General features: G+C 37.3%; 1 protein-coding gene across 1 annotated transcript in view; it reads right to left on the reverse strand.

The window, feature by feature from the left end:
- Positions 1 to 12,557: 12,557 nt before the first annotated feature.
- Positions 12,558 to 17,163, reverse strand: part of LOC107087437 (Na(+)/H(+) exchange regulatory cofactor NHE-RF1-like) — a 32,005-nt gene continuing 27,399 nt past the window's right edge. The window contains exons 4-6 of the mRNA XM_015379006.1: positions 16,096 to 16,139; positions 13,040 to 13,159; positions 12,558 to 12,936 (exon numbers count right to left, since the gene is read on the reverse strand). Coding sequence (XP_015234492.1) covers positions 12,799 to 12,936; positions 13,040 to 13,159; positions 16,096 to 16,139 — 302 coding nt within the window. The 3' untranslated portion in view covers positions 12,558 to 12,798. The remainder of the gene's footprint in view (positions 12,937 to 13,039; positions 13,160 to 16,095; positions 16,140 to 17,163) is intronic.

Raw genomic sequence — 17,163 nt, forward strand, 5'->3', positions numbered from 1 at the left:
AATCGCCACTCATCTTCATTTTTTTATTATATTTTTTTATTGATTTGTTTTTGAAGAATTTGAAAGCTAACAGGAGGTGATGTAGTTTTATTTTCACTTTCTAGCTTGACTGTCATAATGGGCTTTAAAGATCTGACCAACATGCAGAGAAACACTCAGAGACCAAGGGTAAAAGTTAACAGGTTTATTGAAGGCTAGCAAAATAACACAGACGGAGAGAGATATTCTGCTGGGTAATAATGTTGGACCACAGCGGACTGGTGAACCCGAAACCGGAAACTCTGAAGGGAAGATCACAATGATCAGTTCAGGGACCGTGAGAAAAAAAAAATGAGGCTTGTATTTTGAAGGAGAAGCACATACGCTTTGGGGGGCTCTTGGTTATTCCTTGGATCCAGTTTGCGGGGTTTAATCCAGAGAAGAAGGAACTCGTTGGAGAGTGAAAAGGCAGACTAACGTTGGACCCAGAGGAGTAAAGGAACTGTCACCTGGTTTTCCAGAAGTGGACTTGAACGGATCATGTGGAGGTTTCCCCTTGCTCAGCGTGACTCAGATAATCCTTCCAGGGGGGTAGAAGGTCCAGGCTTATCCAGAGTTTTAGGAAGGCTTCCTGCCGAAGAACAAAGACAAAGCAAGCTTAGACTCAGAGAGACAAGACTAAGGTTAGACTCTCAGTCACTAATCTCAGTATGTCTAGAGTACCCAATACTTGCAAACACTCTGGCGTAGGTAGTGACAGCCCGCAGCTCAAATACTCCTTTGGTAATGACCCAACGAGTCACAGGTGTGCAAGGAGGCCCAACGAGGAGAAGGCACCATCTGGTGGTGGAGAGAAGAAAAACACGAAAACAACCCACACAAACTGGAATCCCAACACTGACAACATTTACTGCCGTTAGGATTTTCTTTGCTGCATTAACTGTTGCATAAATCACTAATTGCTTTCAGTGGGAAAAAGGACTTGCTTAGGATTAATTTAGAGTATTTAACAGAGAGACAGAGCAAGACTAACTTCTCACTAAACAAAGAATTCAGAAATAGATTATTAATAGTTTCTGATCTCTGCAGCGGAACCCTTTTAGCATTTGTTGTGATGTGTCTGTTCCCTATTACTGTAGACTTGTTTGACTTGGTAACTTGGTTACCACTTTCCACCTGGTGTTTTACCATAAATGTGTTATTTGCAAAGAACTTCTAACCAGTAGACTGGTTACTATAACAGCAATAGCTCATTGGCAGGCAGTGTGCTGTGGGAGGGAGCCATCAGAGGGATCAATACAGGAAGCACTTGGAGGGAAAATGAGGAGAGCCTACAGCAGCAGCGTTGGTATCAGCTTATTTGTGCCTGAGCATATAATGTGTGCATTGTTCTGTATAATTAGCTGAGGCAAGGCAGCTGCAGCATGAAGTGCCTCACTGTAACTGTACCTATAGCAGCAGTTGTGCTCCTCTGGTATAAATAGTGCGGCGGGCATGAAGGCAGACAGCTATGACACAACGGCAGAACTTCAGTGTTCTTTCGGGAAGCTTTGAGAATGTGACACCACGCATGAGATGAACACTGCAGACGTTGCTCTGACGCTTGAAGGTTACATTAAGGTGGAGATATGCATGTGCTGTCGTAGTCACACTAATACCCATCTATCATCTCTAATCTTTTCATGAATAAGAAAAGATCCTGGGTAGTTTGGTGTCCTTTCTAAGAAACAGAAATTCCACCTCAGATCAGACCAAGGAAGGAGTCTTCATTTCTCCAAATGAGGTTCTCTTTTCAAATTATGTCCCTTTCCTCTTTTCTAGCCTGCATGTTAATTTGTTTGCATTACTTTATTTTTGGCAAATTAAGGATTTATTCTAAGACACCTTTAATCTGATTCCCATGCTGCAACACATGCCCAAACAATGACTCTACCACCACTGTGTTGTACTGATTAAAGACTGGTATGTGAATTTAAAAAAGAAATCTCATTTATTATTAAAATTTCCTTACACTTCTACAGTTAAACATCTAAATGCAATCTATTCAAACTTTTAAAGTTTTTCAGATATCACTGAGGTTTTTTTTAAATCAGTTTTGAGAAAATTTCCAGCATGTTTCTGGCTTGTCCTGACAATCATTAAACATAACAAACATCAGACAGACAGCTGGTAGTGTTCTTGTTGGAGAGCACTGGTTTTCTCTCTCTAGCCATGTCATAAACACCCACATATTCCAGTAGTCTCTCAGTGTCGCACTTACTTGACCATAAACACCTTTGTCTGATCCATCAAACACTTCTATCAGATGTGGTGTAAATAAACCTTTTGGCAGCTCTAAGTTCTGATCTACAAATCCAAAGCCTCAAAACTGAACATTTCTCTGCATTGATGCTGTCTTATGTTATCCAAAGAAAACAGCCTTTCTACAATGTTTCACAGCTACTTCATAACTTTTCACTTAAGGTGACCGAAAAATCTTCATTTGGAATCAAATCAAGGGCAGACAGCGTCTCCCATAACATTAACTGAGGAAAACCACCAGGCTCCTGTGTTGCCAGGTTATGTCACCAGATTGAAGAAGAACTCTAGATCATCCTTCCTCTTCGGTCCAAAGATATATTATAACTGACCAAAGAGCCTTTTTGTCTTTTAATTAAACCCTTGGGCCTTGCATTGAACCAGATCCAATATCATTCAGGGAAACATTCATGTTATCTTTAAACCATAAGATTATTGATATGCTTTAATAGGATTTTATAGGATCACTCAGACCACAATTTATGCTTAAACACATTCTGTTTCAGGAAAAATTAATCCTTTCGTGTGTGTGGTGGCGCGTTGTGTGTGGTTGTGGGATGCCAATATTAAACCCATGTCAGGGCATTACAGAAAGCACGGCATGCTCTCAATGCTAAAGGTTATTTAGAGAAACCATTTGACTCAAACAAAAGCAGTTTTGGATTATGAAAGCTATGACAGGATTCCGACCCAGAAACAACCGGCTGCAAGATACTCATCATCCATAACACAAAGTTTGAGCAGCATTAGCTCAAACTTTGTGTTATGGGAAAATCTAATGATTTATCATGTATGCCATGGAAAGTAAAAACAAAATATGGTTATTGTTATGTGTTTCCCTGTGATAGACTACACCTGTCCAGGGTGTACTCTGCCTTTTTGCTCATAGACTACTGGAGATAGGCACCAGCCCCAGCATGATCCACACAAATTAAGCTGGAGAAGATGGATAGAACGTTTAAATGGGGGATAAATATTTGGGACTTTTCCAAATAAAATGCAACAAAAACAATATATACTTGGCTGGTAAGGTTAATATTTTAGCCAGACTGATTTACAGGAGGTGCAAAAAAAATCTGCCTTCTTCACAGTGTAAATTAGTCTCACTTTTTTTTTCTACCATGAATATTAAGCAGGAGTGGCACCTTGGTGTAAAAGAGTCTCCTTGACAACGTTAACGTGACAATCGTTATTTGTGAGTGAAGTCCATCCATCCATCCATCCATCCATCCATCCATCCATCCATCCATCCATCCATCCATCCATCCATCCATCCATCCATCCATCCATCCATCTTAGCATTGATAATAAAGCTGTTGATAAAGGAGACCTAACAGATGTCATTTCAGTTCATGCTACATCAGTCAGGGATGAATGTTTATGTTAATGACATGGTGAACAAATGTGCTCAGTGAACAACAGCCTTCTGTGGGTTAGTTGGAGGAGTTTGGCACTGCCAGAGTATATTTAACCCTGTGGCTCCCCTGTTGGATGGCCCCTCCTTATACGGAGCTGAGCAGGAGCGAGGTGTGTTCTGCAGCGGTTGGAGAGACAAAAGCAATGACAAGATGATGGGTGTTTCTTTTTTCCATTTTTTTTAGTAAGATGGAGGGAAAGCGGCAGAAAGAAGGCAAGATTTTCAGTCCTGACGGCTTCTTTCATGGCCTTCCTAAGTGGGCTCATCTTATCTTCTCACTCAGACAAGTGCAGAAAGGAACTGAAACTTTAGTCGTGAGACTTTTAAAGGAAAGAAGTCCACCCCTCTGAATTGGTTTAGATCCAACTTTGACAAAGGCAGTTGTTAGAGTGGATGCATGCTGTAATCAGAAGGCTGTACCAGCCACCATGTGGGGAAATATATCAATGTGACCTTGCACACACAAGTGTAAACATTTCTGAGCATGTCACGGTGTGTTCAAGAGAGAATGAGACAAACAGAGAAGCAGTCAGACAGTGCATGGCATGCATCGGGCGAGTGTGTGTGCAAGCGTGCAATTGTAAGTGGCATGCAAGAGTGTGTGTGTTTGTGTGGATCGGCAACAGGTGCTCTGCAAGAATGGTGTTAAGCTGTAAGTGTTTTCCCAACCCGAACCCTATTCTTGGTGTACACAGATGCTCGCACACACAAACAACACCATGTTTAAGATCCGACTGACTGTCAAGGCTGCCGAGGTTCTTCCATCAGAGCTGTGGTGTCCGCAGGTGTGTGCTCTGGTCATACTAAAGGATACTCACTATGCTAAATGTTTGGGGTCATTAAATTCTGGGAATATGGAACTATATACATAACAGTTGCAAGAATAAGATGTAGAGCCTTTCAACAGAATATATACCCTTGAACCTTTAACATTTTGATGACTGCGAACTTAAAAGTATGTTTTTGAGATTTTATGAAATAAAACAAGACAAAATGGCTCAATGATTAGAAGCATAGATTTGCATTAGTTTCTACGGCATGCTCTTTACAAATAATGTGATGAAATTAAAAAAGGTTATGTATAAAGCTTCAACTGGAGCTTTTAAAGAATGAATGATGCTGAATGTAGTCGATTATAAAAACAAGCTTGATGCCCGCTCCCCCACCTGAAAAACTGGTACAACATGATAGATCTCAGCTCCAGAAGGGAGGAGTAGAGCAGAAGTGGAGGAGTAGTTTTTTCTTAAGGAGGGACCTGTAAAATACCACAGATCTTTGGTGAAGTTATAGACACTTAGTTACAACAAGAGTGGTGTAAAATCCTTGAAAGACTGTCTTGTCAGAGATATTAGTTTCTGCTTAATAATAGAGAGATTTAGTCCTTGCAGCAGAGACTGATTTGACACCACAGATAATTAGTTTCTACTTAAAGAATGTTTTGAAACCATAGTTATCATTTCCTGAAGGAATTACTGGTGTGACATAATAGTTTAGTTCCTGCAGAAGGGAACTGGTCTGACACCTCAGAAAGTTGTGAACGAAGAACGAAGCTTAAAAGGCCCTCAAAGCAAATTATAATAGAATTATAGTGCAAACAACCTGATCTACATTTCTTATATCCTATTTATGTGAAATCAGATCAAGTTAAGAAAATAAGTAAGGTGATATAACAGTCTGCCTAACCTTGGCCGAAACCTTACTTACGGTACTTGAAATAATTGACTATTTCATTTTTTTGTCCTCTGGACTGACAAAACTGAAATTGGAGACCATATAAATGGCGGCCTCTCCATCTGCTCTGCATGAGGGGGGCTTCATCATGTCTTGGGTTTGAATTTTCTCTAATCTGTGGGTAAGATTGGCTTTTAAAGCAACAAATGTATTAACTCAGAGGTCTTCAACAGGGGGTCCGCGACCCCTAGGAGGTCCACGTAGGTACTGCATGGGGGTCGCGAAAGTTTTGGTTAATTACAATTTTATATTCCCCCCTGCAATTTTTTCCACCAATTGAAATGTCTTTAAATACTCATTAACATGAAATCAACACACTGTAGTAAACAGATAAATGGAGGCAGAAGATGTCTTTCAGTCATCAATGCACACATTCAGCGACACACAGGAGTTCTTTTAAGCTGGGCACCATTTCCTTCACAACACCTGTCCCATCAACCAGGAATCAGAATCAGAAAAACTTTAATAATCCCAGGGCAAATTACTTTCATTACATGACTCCACCTGTAATAGAGTGACTATAGGATCAGTTTGATATAACACAATTTCATGCAATATATGTAATTAGGGGTCCCCGCTCCATCTCACCATCAGTTTGGGGGTCCTTGGCCTGTATTAACTAATGTAGATATTTTATCACTTGTTATATACTGTATGAAACAACTTTTTCTTTCTTTTTTTATAAAAATAGTTGAAAATATTTGACCAGAAATGACAGGAAATGTCACAACTGACATTTAAAGCTACAGTTTGAAATACAGCTATACTGATAGCATAGTATTAATTATCCATATGTATGTTAGTTATTGTACCCTATGGACTGAAAGTCTCAATCTTTATGTTTAAGTTGCCTTAGAAATTGCTATTAATAATTAAATAGGAGGGAGTCTTGCATTTGTGGAGGCAGACATCTTTTGCCTTTACGGGAGCACAGAGCTGACAAACTAGTGACTATACAGATCGCCATTACGCTCGAATGTGACTGCAGCAAGTTCGGCCTGTATACAATCCTACGCAGAATAATAAAATACAATTCATCTAATTATTTATGTAAGCAAATGTAGTTATCTCTTATATTATATATAGTATAGGTGATGCAGACGCTGCGGAAGTGATTTTGTACCATAATGGCCTCTATATCGTTGAAGGGGGAGAAGCGGTGGCGGTTCATGTGACTGTAATCAGTAGATGTCACTGAAAAATACACACCGTAGCTTTAAGGGCTTAAACATGCATGCATGTTTATTGTCATAAAATAAAATATTGAATGCCATAGTAACATTTGAACAATTGAAATAATAATAATAATAATAAATAATGAGAAAAAATGTGTTGATTAATATATTTTTTCAATGCAATCTTTAATCATATTGTTTAAAAAAAATATATATATATATATTCATCTGGAGTTCTTGTAAACTTTAAGAACTGTCTCGGACATTAGAATGACAGTTCCCTAATTAAGTTAGTCCAAACCCCTGGACTATGATACCCCTGTCTTCAGCACCCTACCTCAGACAATCAATCCCGTTATTTTTATCTTCTTGCTCCTTTTTTAGCCTATCCCTCTGCTTTGGTAAAGTTTCCCCCAGTTGTTTTTGAGTATTGTTTCTTTTGATGCTATCTACAAAATACATAAAGATATATTAACATAGATTGGGTTTCCCCTAAATTGAATGCATAATTTAAAAATGTGCAAACCCTTACCTTTTGTTCTTACATCTAAACATACTTACTGTACCTCCTGATCTTTGAATGCTCGAACGATCAGGGATCTTTATTACTTTATTTCTCAGATGGAAAAGAACAAAGTGATCCTTACCTGGTGCTTTCTGTTTGCCTGTTCATAGCATGACTATGCCAAAGCCTATCAATTCAAAAGAGTTTGTAGATTTAACATAGAGCTTTTGAATGAATGAGTTTTTTGAGAGTTTTTAACTTCTACTTGCTACAGCAACCAGCTATTCACTGCTTAATTATTTCTGTGTTTTAATATGTATTCTTCCAGACCTCTGCATGCGGCCGTATGGTGCGAACGTCCTGACTGATTCCTAAATAGCTTGGTAGACTCTGCGTACACATTGACTCAAAAACAGTTCCTCTCATTAAAAGCGGATACCAGTGATGACTTGAGGTTTATTTCTGCGTTCAGACACAGGGGAGAGCTGAGGCCAGGACTCCTGAATGGCAACCTCAAGGCATATAAATCACCTGCAGTATGTGTGGAGTTTGATTACCACACCAGGGCTGGAACCACAAGGGCCCAGTGCTGAAAGATCAGCCAAGTTACCGACTTAAAACTGAGTCAATCAAGGCTGCTCCATAACAATCTGTGTGTGCTGATAAAACAGAGAGAACAACAGAGCATCCTTTAAAACAGGACATGGAGATAAGATAAGTAGCTTGGTGAAAGTCTTAGTGAAAGTATCTGGGTGGTTTGGTTTTATTGTTCCAGTGAGTCGTAATTGACAGTGTGAGGGGTCATAAGTAGAAAGGGCTGCAAAAATAGTTAGCCGAACAGAAGGTCCCATTTCTCCAGAGCCAGTTGACAACACTTCTATTTATAGTGAGGATTGTCCTTGGGTATTTTTAAAAAAAGATGTGTGTGTGTGTGTGTGTCTGTGTGTAAAGCAGAAGAGGATGAGGATTTCTCAGAGAAGACAGGAAGAAGATCCTATTACAGCAGCAACCTCAGACACTGCTCGGCTCATGCGTCACGCCCGCCAGCTTATATCACTCCCCTCAAACCTTGTCCTCCGTCTCCCCCTTCGTACACTTAATGTCACACATTCCATGTAGCTTTGGGTTTGTCCGTAATCTTTTCCACTGAAGAAAATTATACACACACATCCTAGGTCTATTTTTATCCCACAGCAGGGTTTTAAGGTATAACTCGGTTGACTCCTTGTCTTGCTGCATGCCTTACAAGGACCCCCTCTGTGGACACCATCACTTAGCAACCGTCAGTGTTTACGCCTAAGCTGTGAAGGTCCCACGGCCGACCTCACTGCCCTTCAGCATCTTAATTACTAGCGCCGCCTTGTACCTTCCCACTCTTTTCGTCATTGGTGCCTTGATCCTCATGAGGTATCGTTCAGCAAAGAAAAAAAACATAAATGTGGCGATAGAAGATGGAAATCTGAATAAATCCAGGGTGTCGCGTTTCCTTCTACTTTACAATAATCCAGCTCTGTATCCGGCTTCATCACATGCCATACCAATGAAATCTATGTTAACTGTAACTTGTAACATGAGTAAACGTGGGAAAACATCAAAGTGTATAAATACTTTTTGGAGAAATCCATTTCTGTACCACACAGAGATGTGTGTTACCTTTACCTTTTCTTATTTAGGTTTTCTAGAATATAACTGGGTGCTGTTCAGTGATGGATAGATGACCACATCTTTTGCCAGTGACAGGGGTTAAGCACCAGCCCACCCCAACCCTGCCTGGTTAAGAGGGTATGGATGGATGCCTCTAAGAGGACTTGGATATATTGCCAGGTGTGAATGTGGCTGTGTTATATAAGGGCAGGGATTCAGAGGTAAACATGTTTCACTGGCAGTTTTATTTAATTTAATTCCACCTTTTAAACTGTACCAGTAAAATGCTTATATGCACAATGTTTAGAGAGCTGGTTCAATGTTTACCCACTCGTCTTAGTAGGAGTTGGAGTTTAAACTGGTTAATCTTTCCAGGCCTTTCACATGTCCAATTAGGAGATTCTGCAGGACAATTCCCCCAAAAAAGCCTGTTTCAATTGTTTTTAATTCAAACATCTGAAATGGATAACTAAAACCAAACCACAAATAACCAATGGAATTAAAGCAGGTTTAACATCCACTTGAACAGAGAAAATGTGTCAGAATGAAAAACAGCTAATTAATCACTTACAGCTTCCACATCAGCTAAAATCTACAGATCCTCCTGTTGAAAAGCCAAACGCTTCCCTGTCAGAGAGGACGATTGTCGAGCTTTTTGCTCTGAATGACAAGCAGAATTATTAATGGAGACAAGAGAAGCTCCAAACCTGAGAAGAGTCAACCAATGGGGGAGTATGACGGTGGAAGCATCATGCTGAGGGCCTGTTTCGCTGCACATGAAAAGGCACGGCTACATCCAGGCTCTCTCAACATTTTTCTAAGTTAGATGGATAAATTAAGAACACAGAACACATTAAAACTAGCTTTAAGCTGCTTTCAAACGAAGTCCAGTTTTAACCTCAGTCCTGCTAGAGTTGTTGGTAAAAGCCAGGAAACTGATCAATTTTATTTAACAACAGCATCTCTGAATATTTAGTCAGAAACATGGCAGAAGTTAGTAAAAAAAAAAAAAAACTCTATACAACTTGAGACGTTCAGCAAAAAGTGGGGATTTTAGCTTGTTGTTTGGTTTATCATCATTTAAGTCTGAAAAAAAATGCAATATTATAAACATTTGTTAATTCATTGACACAACAGAATCCTGATACGACTGAATTTACTGTATTCAGCTATAAGTTGCCTTGGAAGTACAAATATATTACAAGAAATAAAATGTTTTTTTAACAAAACATCTATCAAATTTAATAAATTTAACTGATTTCTGTCATTATCTTGAAATGGTGGTGAATTTTTTGTCAGCTTTTTCATTACAAGCAGATATAAGGATCATTATAATTCACCTTGTTAGAAAAAAAAAAACATGAACCGATTGTACCCTGACACCCAGGGTTCATTATCCCCCAGAGAGGCGTGTTGATCGTCTCACAGTGACAGAGAGCCGGGATAATGATGACAGGAACTGGGAGGACAGTGGATGGGCAGAAATGTCAAGGCCATTAGAGGGAGGTAGAGTGACATGTTGGAAGATAAGTAGGTATCTATGCAGTTTAAGGGGAAGATTTTCAGAACAGTAAGTGGTATAATTGAATTAATTAGAGCAATACTTAAATCTGTGCTTCCTAGTGGTTGCTGTAAAACATTTTGCTGGGTAGAGCACAATGAACTATTTAAAAGCTTTTTCACAGAAATGTGGGCATAATCTACTTTTAGTGCAGAAGTATTCATACCCCCTCTGTGCATTTTCAGTTTTTTTGTACTTGTGTGTATTTTGTAGGAATTTTTTGTGATATTACAAACCAAAAAAAAAACATATCTAAGCAACATATTTCAGCTCTTTATACTGTGACATCTTTTAATAATCCAGAGCGACAGCTAGTAGTATGTTTGTTTATTTACCCGTTAACCACTGACAAGCAACTTAAAAGCCATGGATCATGGCAAACAGATCAGAGATCAGTTCTGGGGAAGATTAAAGCAGGATAGCGGTACATTTAATATAATATATATATATATATATATATATATATATATATATATATATATATATATATATATATATATATATATCACTATGGTCTAAAGGAAGCCATACGATGAACTGACCATACGAGCCGTCCGTTTTTTAAAATTATTATAATTTTTTTTTCATCAAAATAAAAATGCTATGTTTACTGTTGGTCATTAAAACTTATTGAAATACACATAAACTTTGTAATGTATAAAACCCCAAGGGATAAAACAGACTTATGCAAGAAGATCTGCAATGTTTAGAATATTTAAAGCACACCACCTCAAAACAAAGATTTGAGAATATTTTTTTCTTTATTCTCAGATAACACAATAAACACAAGTGTGTCATGACAGACAACCTGCAGAATGAAAAATGTATTGCTCGCACAAAAGTACAAAAACCTTTCTGTCCATTCAGTTTTTGTCTCCACTTTCCTCAAACTATTACATACAGAAATCCCATGTAATGACTTAAATGACACAGTTTTCTAGACATCTATTGCATTCTTATTTCTCCTGGAGGAATATAAACCTCTGACTGTACACATAGGAGGATCTGAGCAGTCAGAAGTAGTTCCAGCGATGGCCATAAGGGGGCGGGCAGTTTCCCACTTGATATAGCATTGCTTAAAAATCAGTGAAATTTGGACATAATTGAGAAAAGAAATATATACATACATATATATTAAACAAGAATGAAATTTAAAATATAGTAATTTCCAGTTTTAAGCTATTTCCCCTGAAATGCTGGATCACAGTAAAAAGATTTCATAACAAAGCAGCAATATTTATCATACATGGAAATTTAAAAAATATCAAATAGTGTTTTAGCCCAAAACTTCTTCATATATAATTCTAAAGCTGAGAAGAAGACAAAACAGGTAAGCCCTGAAAGGAAGGCATTTTTTCCCACTTTTTTACTTTTTTGAATCCTAAGCAGATAAAAAGAAACCCCAATTATCGCATATGGCATTAAAGAGAATTTTTTAAAGGTTTAAAATTACCTGCAAAAATCTACAAGCAGCTGAAAGTTAGCTTTCAGCTTTCCTAACCTGAAACAAAGTGGTGGCAGCATTATGCTGTGGGGATACTTCTTTTCAACAGACACATGGAAGTTCTATAACGTTAATGGATGATGTAAGAAGTTACAAAAAGGGGGAAAACTTGAGTGGGTAGAAAAATAAAATAAAGATACAGCACACAATGCATACAAATGTATTTCAAAAGTGTAAAATTGAACAAAAGTCAGAAAAGGTGTCTTTTTTTTTATTCTAATAAAATTTTACATTTCCTTTAGACTTCTAATCTAATTTGCAGTATTTGCTCTATGTATCTCCAAAACATATCTGCATTCTTATAAGGTAAAATCATTTATATAGCAAGGCGGCATAAACAGACTATTTCTGTCTTTTATGACGTGTTATTAGAGAAAAACATGAAATAATTTATATTTCAATAAATCATTGTGGCTTACCTTTTAGGGTTGGAATAAAGATAATAAAGAGATCTGTTTATTTCTTTTTAAACATTTTGCCCAAACCACTAAACCTACAGACACAGAAAGTTTTTTTTTTAGGCTTTCATTTAACAAGTCACAAATTAAGAATTTGGTAAAAAAAAAAAAAAAAAAATTGACAAAGTTGTTAACTGACTGATTGTCAAGCTGTTTGAGGTGTTTTTTTTTGGACAGTGATTCATTAAAATCTGCAGCTCCTTCATATTCCCTCACGAGTCAAACAAACACTCAGAAAAAGAGAACTTAGACCTTTGTTTCATCGGCTTTTTATATATATATATATATATATATATATCTTTATATATATTGTCTGGTTAGAAGAACATAAAAATAAACAGTATTATATATGGATTATAATAACATGAGGAATATTACTTAGAAGAATACTATTTTTTACAGAACAGCATTAACTCTTTATGGTGTACTTCTCTTTCATCATCATTGTAATAAAATACCTTTCTCTGATATCTCTTGGAAAGATTTCCAAAAATAAAAATGTGTGTTTCAGGGGAACTGAGGTGTCCTATAGGTTGCTGAAGAGCTCGTTTTTCTTGGTCCAATCCATGGGCGGGGCTCTCTTGTTGGAGCGTTTCTGGTGGGTGAGCTCTTTGACCTGCTGCAGGGTGAGGTTGAGAGCCGGGATGGCGTTTGTGACAAAACCCTGAGTCGGAGATTAAAATAAAGAGGAAAATGTAAACATTCATGTCTGAAACAAGCTTGGCTTTAAGAGCTAAATCACATGTGGCCGACTCTTTTTTTTGTACCTCAGGTGGAGTGTTTGCACTCGGGGTTGTGAGGGAGGTGTTGGACGATGCGTTGGACGGCGAAGGACTTACTGAGAGCTTTGAGTTCCTCTCTGTTTCTTTGCTCACTCTCCCATTCACCTAAACAGGGACAACATTTTATCAATATCTCTTTATAATATTGAGCCAAAAATCTTTTACTTTATGCAGTAACATAAACTTAAATAGTGTTGGCCTAGTGGGTTAGAGCAGTGCACTTGTGCTCTGAGAGGGTTCCAGGTACCCAGTTTTGTTTCCCACAGCCTCAACTCTGAGTTCCTGAGGAAGACCCTTAACCCCTGATTGCTTCCTGGGCGCCACACAATACCAGCCCACTGTACCCCAAGGGGATGGCTAAAATGCAGAGGTTAATTTATCCAACGTGACATCAATAAAAACTCAATTATTAACAATAAATTTAATCAAAACAGCAGGCATTTCATCCTTCTTGTAGTATCCACTTCAGCCACGTGAGGGCAGAGTTGGATTTGAGATAGAAAGATAAGACTCATTTGAGGCACAGGATAAAAATATGTTTCTGTTAAAAATAATTAATAAATATTAAAATAGAATAACTGGTACTGATAAGTTTAACATCAACTAAATATTCTAAAACATATTAACTATTTATTAAATCTGTAAACCTCTTTTTGGAATAACTATAAAGAATTTGATTCAAAATACCCTAATCTGGTTTCTTGTCAAAGAAACCTTTATTTGCTTTTTTTTTATTGTCTAAACATCTCCAGCTCATTGTTCGTTAGCTTGTTAAAATGTTACAAATTTTACCTTTTAATACGCTAAAACATTTAATCTTATGCCTGACCTACAGCTTCGTCCTGTTCTCTTCACGGCTCATCAGTGCTCGTTACACAACAATATGTGGAACAAGTACCTGGCCTGTTGCAGATAGCGTTCCTGAGTAACAGGAAGTGCTGGTTAGGTTTCACTCAGCCAATAATGGTCCGAATAAACAATGGAGTTACTCCTGTTCTAGAGTATTCATCTAAAAATATACTGCCATTAAATGTAGTGCCTCCACGCTGTAACGGATGATTTATCCAGTGATGCAATATATGTGGAAAAACTGCAGATTTCAGAGCTTCTGTTTGTTTATGCAACACTAGGTTTTAAAGAAACGGTTTCACAATTAGGGGAAATTGGTGGAAAGGTAAATAGTGATTCAAAAGTAGCCTGTGTCCTAGGTCACTTGTCTGGTGTATTCATAACATGGGTTTGAAAATGAACTAATTTTAATGCTTTCTGCCAATAACCAATCCAACACAGTTTTTATAATTCTTTTAATAAAAAATCTGCTGCTTTTTTTTCGTAGTAACCGACTGGGGCTTCAGCTGGAAATCTACTTAATTAATTGAAACTGACTGCACACATCTGGGACTTTTTCATATCTAAATTAAAAATTTTTTAATTGAAGATTTAATTTTGTCCAGTTTAAAAGATGTTTTTTTTATTCAGTGAGAATTCCAGAGCCAAAAAAACTAATTTAGACTACAGATGCATAGATAGCTATACTGCTATTTTGTCCTGATACCAATGTTGAGTGTTCATACTTGTGCTTGTAAAACAAAAACTGATATTCTGAACTGATACCACTTCTATATTTAATAAAGATTACAGTATCAGAACCAATAAGTTTATCCTAGCTGCAGCTGTCAAGAGGCCCCTCCCTGTAGTAAAAAAGGCTCCTCTACTGAAACCAAGCTGCACTGAATCCATGCTAAAAGTTGGACTTTTCTATCCAACAGAGCTTTTATTAAGCACTCGTGTTAAAGTATTGGCAAGTACTAAAATTTATTAAAATAAATCTGGTATGGGGACATCCCTACTTTAAAATCACTTTTCATTTGCCATCATTTAAATACACTTAGCTGAGTCCCTGCACTCCTAAAATAAACCTAAACAGCATCGGCTTTAAAAACAAAAAGCCAAAGGTTGGTACAGTTACTAGATATTTTCACATGTAGTTTCTCAGAGATAGAAAGCCTTTAATTTGCTAGTTTCAAATAGATATAAAACTATACAGAAACCTGAAATACCAACATATTTGGTTCTTCTGTTTATACCACAGTTCCATAATTAGTTATTGCCTTTTGATTTTTAATCCAAAAATTGACATTATCCTTTTTAAGTTGAACACATTATAACCAAGTTTACCTTAGCTTAGCACACCACATCTTTAAGTCATTCTTTCATTATAGCACAGCTTGGTTAAGCTTAGCATAGCAGAGTTTAGTTTATCCTAGCTTGACAGATTCTTGCTTAACTTATTTAAATTAATGCATTAAACTATCTAAAGTTTTTAGGTTAAATAAAGATATTTCCTGAAATTAGAACTGGAAACTTTTCCCGATGAAAATGCCAATCATGACAAAATTATTTTCTATTCCTCTTTATTTTTCCTCCTATTTTATCATTTCCATTTTCTCCACTTTAAACCTTAGATTTTACCTTTATGGACTTTTTAGTTGCACACTATACTGTAGATATTGCATGTTTATTTTTCCTGTTATTACATTTTTTTTTATTTTTTATTAATACCTCATTTACAGCCCATAAATCATCCAGATGTTAATGGAGATGGGTGGATTCTTTTAAAAGATCCCCACCCCATAGAAAGGAGATCAGTCAGACAATGACAGGAAAGGCTGTTCTGTAAACGTCTCTGATTAATAACTCACTTCATCAGCGTTTTAATTCTCTGTCATGACACGGCACTTTAACAAAAAAACAAAACAAAAAAAACTAAACAACAGAGAGCGATATCTTGTTTTGAACGTCCTTGGTTTGTTAAACAGCATTGTGCTACACAAGTACTGAAGAAAACCTGCAGAAAACTATTTCTGTCCTCTTTCTGGCAGGAGGAAGATTGTATTAGAGAAAAGGGAAGCAACCTCTGTGGGCGACTGGCCATCTTTGCGCATTTCAAGGTTCACCTCTTGCCATTTAAAAAAAAACAAACTATCCTACAACATATAAAATCCCAGGTCCCTCTTGGAAAAGTTGCTAGTAAATCTTACCTTCTCTTCCGTTTCCCCATTAACAACAGGCTCTGGAAGAGGACCTGAAATGAAAAACATCCGCATAGTTAATCGTACAAATAAAAATGCCTCAATCAACTATTAAAAACAAAAAAGACACTTGTTTATTGCAGACATCATCAATCTTTAGCTTTACCTTCCATCTCACCAACCCCCGAATTTCCAGTTTATTTTTTTGTTTTAATTCAATGATCCTTTTTTAATATATATACATAAACATATATTTTTTAAGTCATTTAAGATGTAAGCCTTCTGATCTTTTTCTGCCTATGTATGTTTTTGACCCACTCTCTTATAGTAATCTCCACATGTCCTAACAGGTTCAGCCCCGGCCTGAGCGACTGCTCAAAGTGGGCACTGTGGAAACCAAACAAGGTGCTGCCCAGCGATGCTGCTTGGAGACATGCAGCAGTGTGTGTCGGTTTGCCGTGTGAGAGTGGGCAGCGTGTGGAGAGCTGGCAGTTACCTGGGAAACACCTCGCTGGAATCCTTCCCCTGAAAGGAAGATTATTATTTCTAACTCTGGACTGGGCAAACTGTATTTCTTACCACAGGAATACAAAAAGTAGCCTCAGGTTAATAAAAGGGTTTCACACTGTGATAACATTGAATAAAAACGAACAGGGATTCATGATATGAACGAATAAGTATCAAACAAAGGGAGGCTGGTTATTTCAAGTGCTTTTTGTACTCATTATGACACGTTTTTAACCATTCAGCATTTTACAGAATAGACAGAGTCCAACAAGATGATGTTAGAGGATTAAGATATCTAATCCAGCACATAAAACAAACATTAAACCTCTTTAAGTATTGTTTAAAATGCATAAAATTTAGACTTAAACAACTTTTATTGTTGGTTTGTATACACAAAGTACGTACAAAACGAAATTTTGTTTTGTACAGCTTTTCATGACACTACCATTTCTTAAAGTGCAGCAGTGATCAAATGTTAACAGTTTGGGAGAGAAAACATGGTGCAAAGAAAACGCATTGATATGGAAGTTCAGAGCATTAAATACATATGCTGCAATTGTGCAGAGTTTT

The sequence above is a fragment of the Cyprinodon variegatus genome, unplaced genomic scaffold, assembly GCF_000732505.1.
Source record: "Cyprinodon variegatus isolate N-32 unplaced genomic scaffold, C_variegatus-1.0 Scaffold184, whole genome shotgun sequence".
NCBI lineage: Eukaryota > Metazoa > Chordata > Actinopteri > Cyprinodontiformes > Cyprinodontidae > Cyprinodon > Cyprinodon variegatus.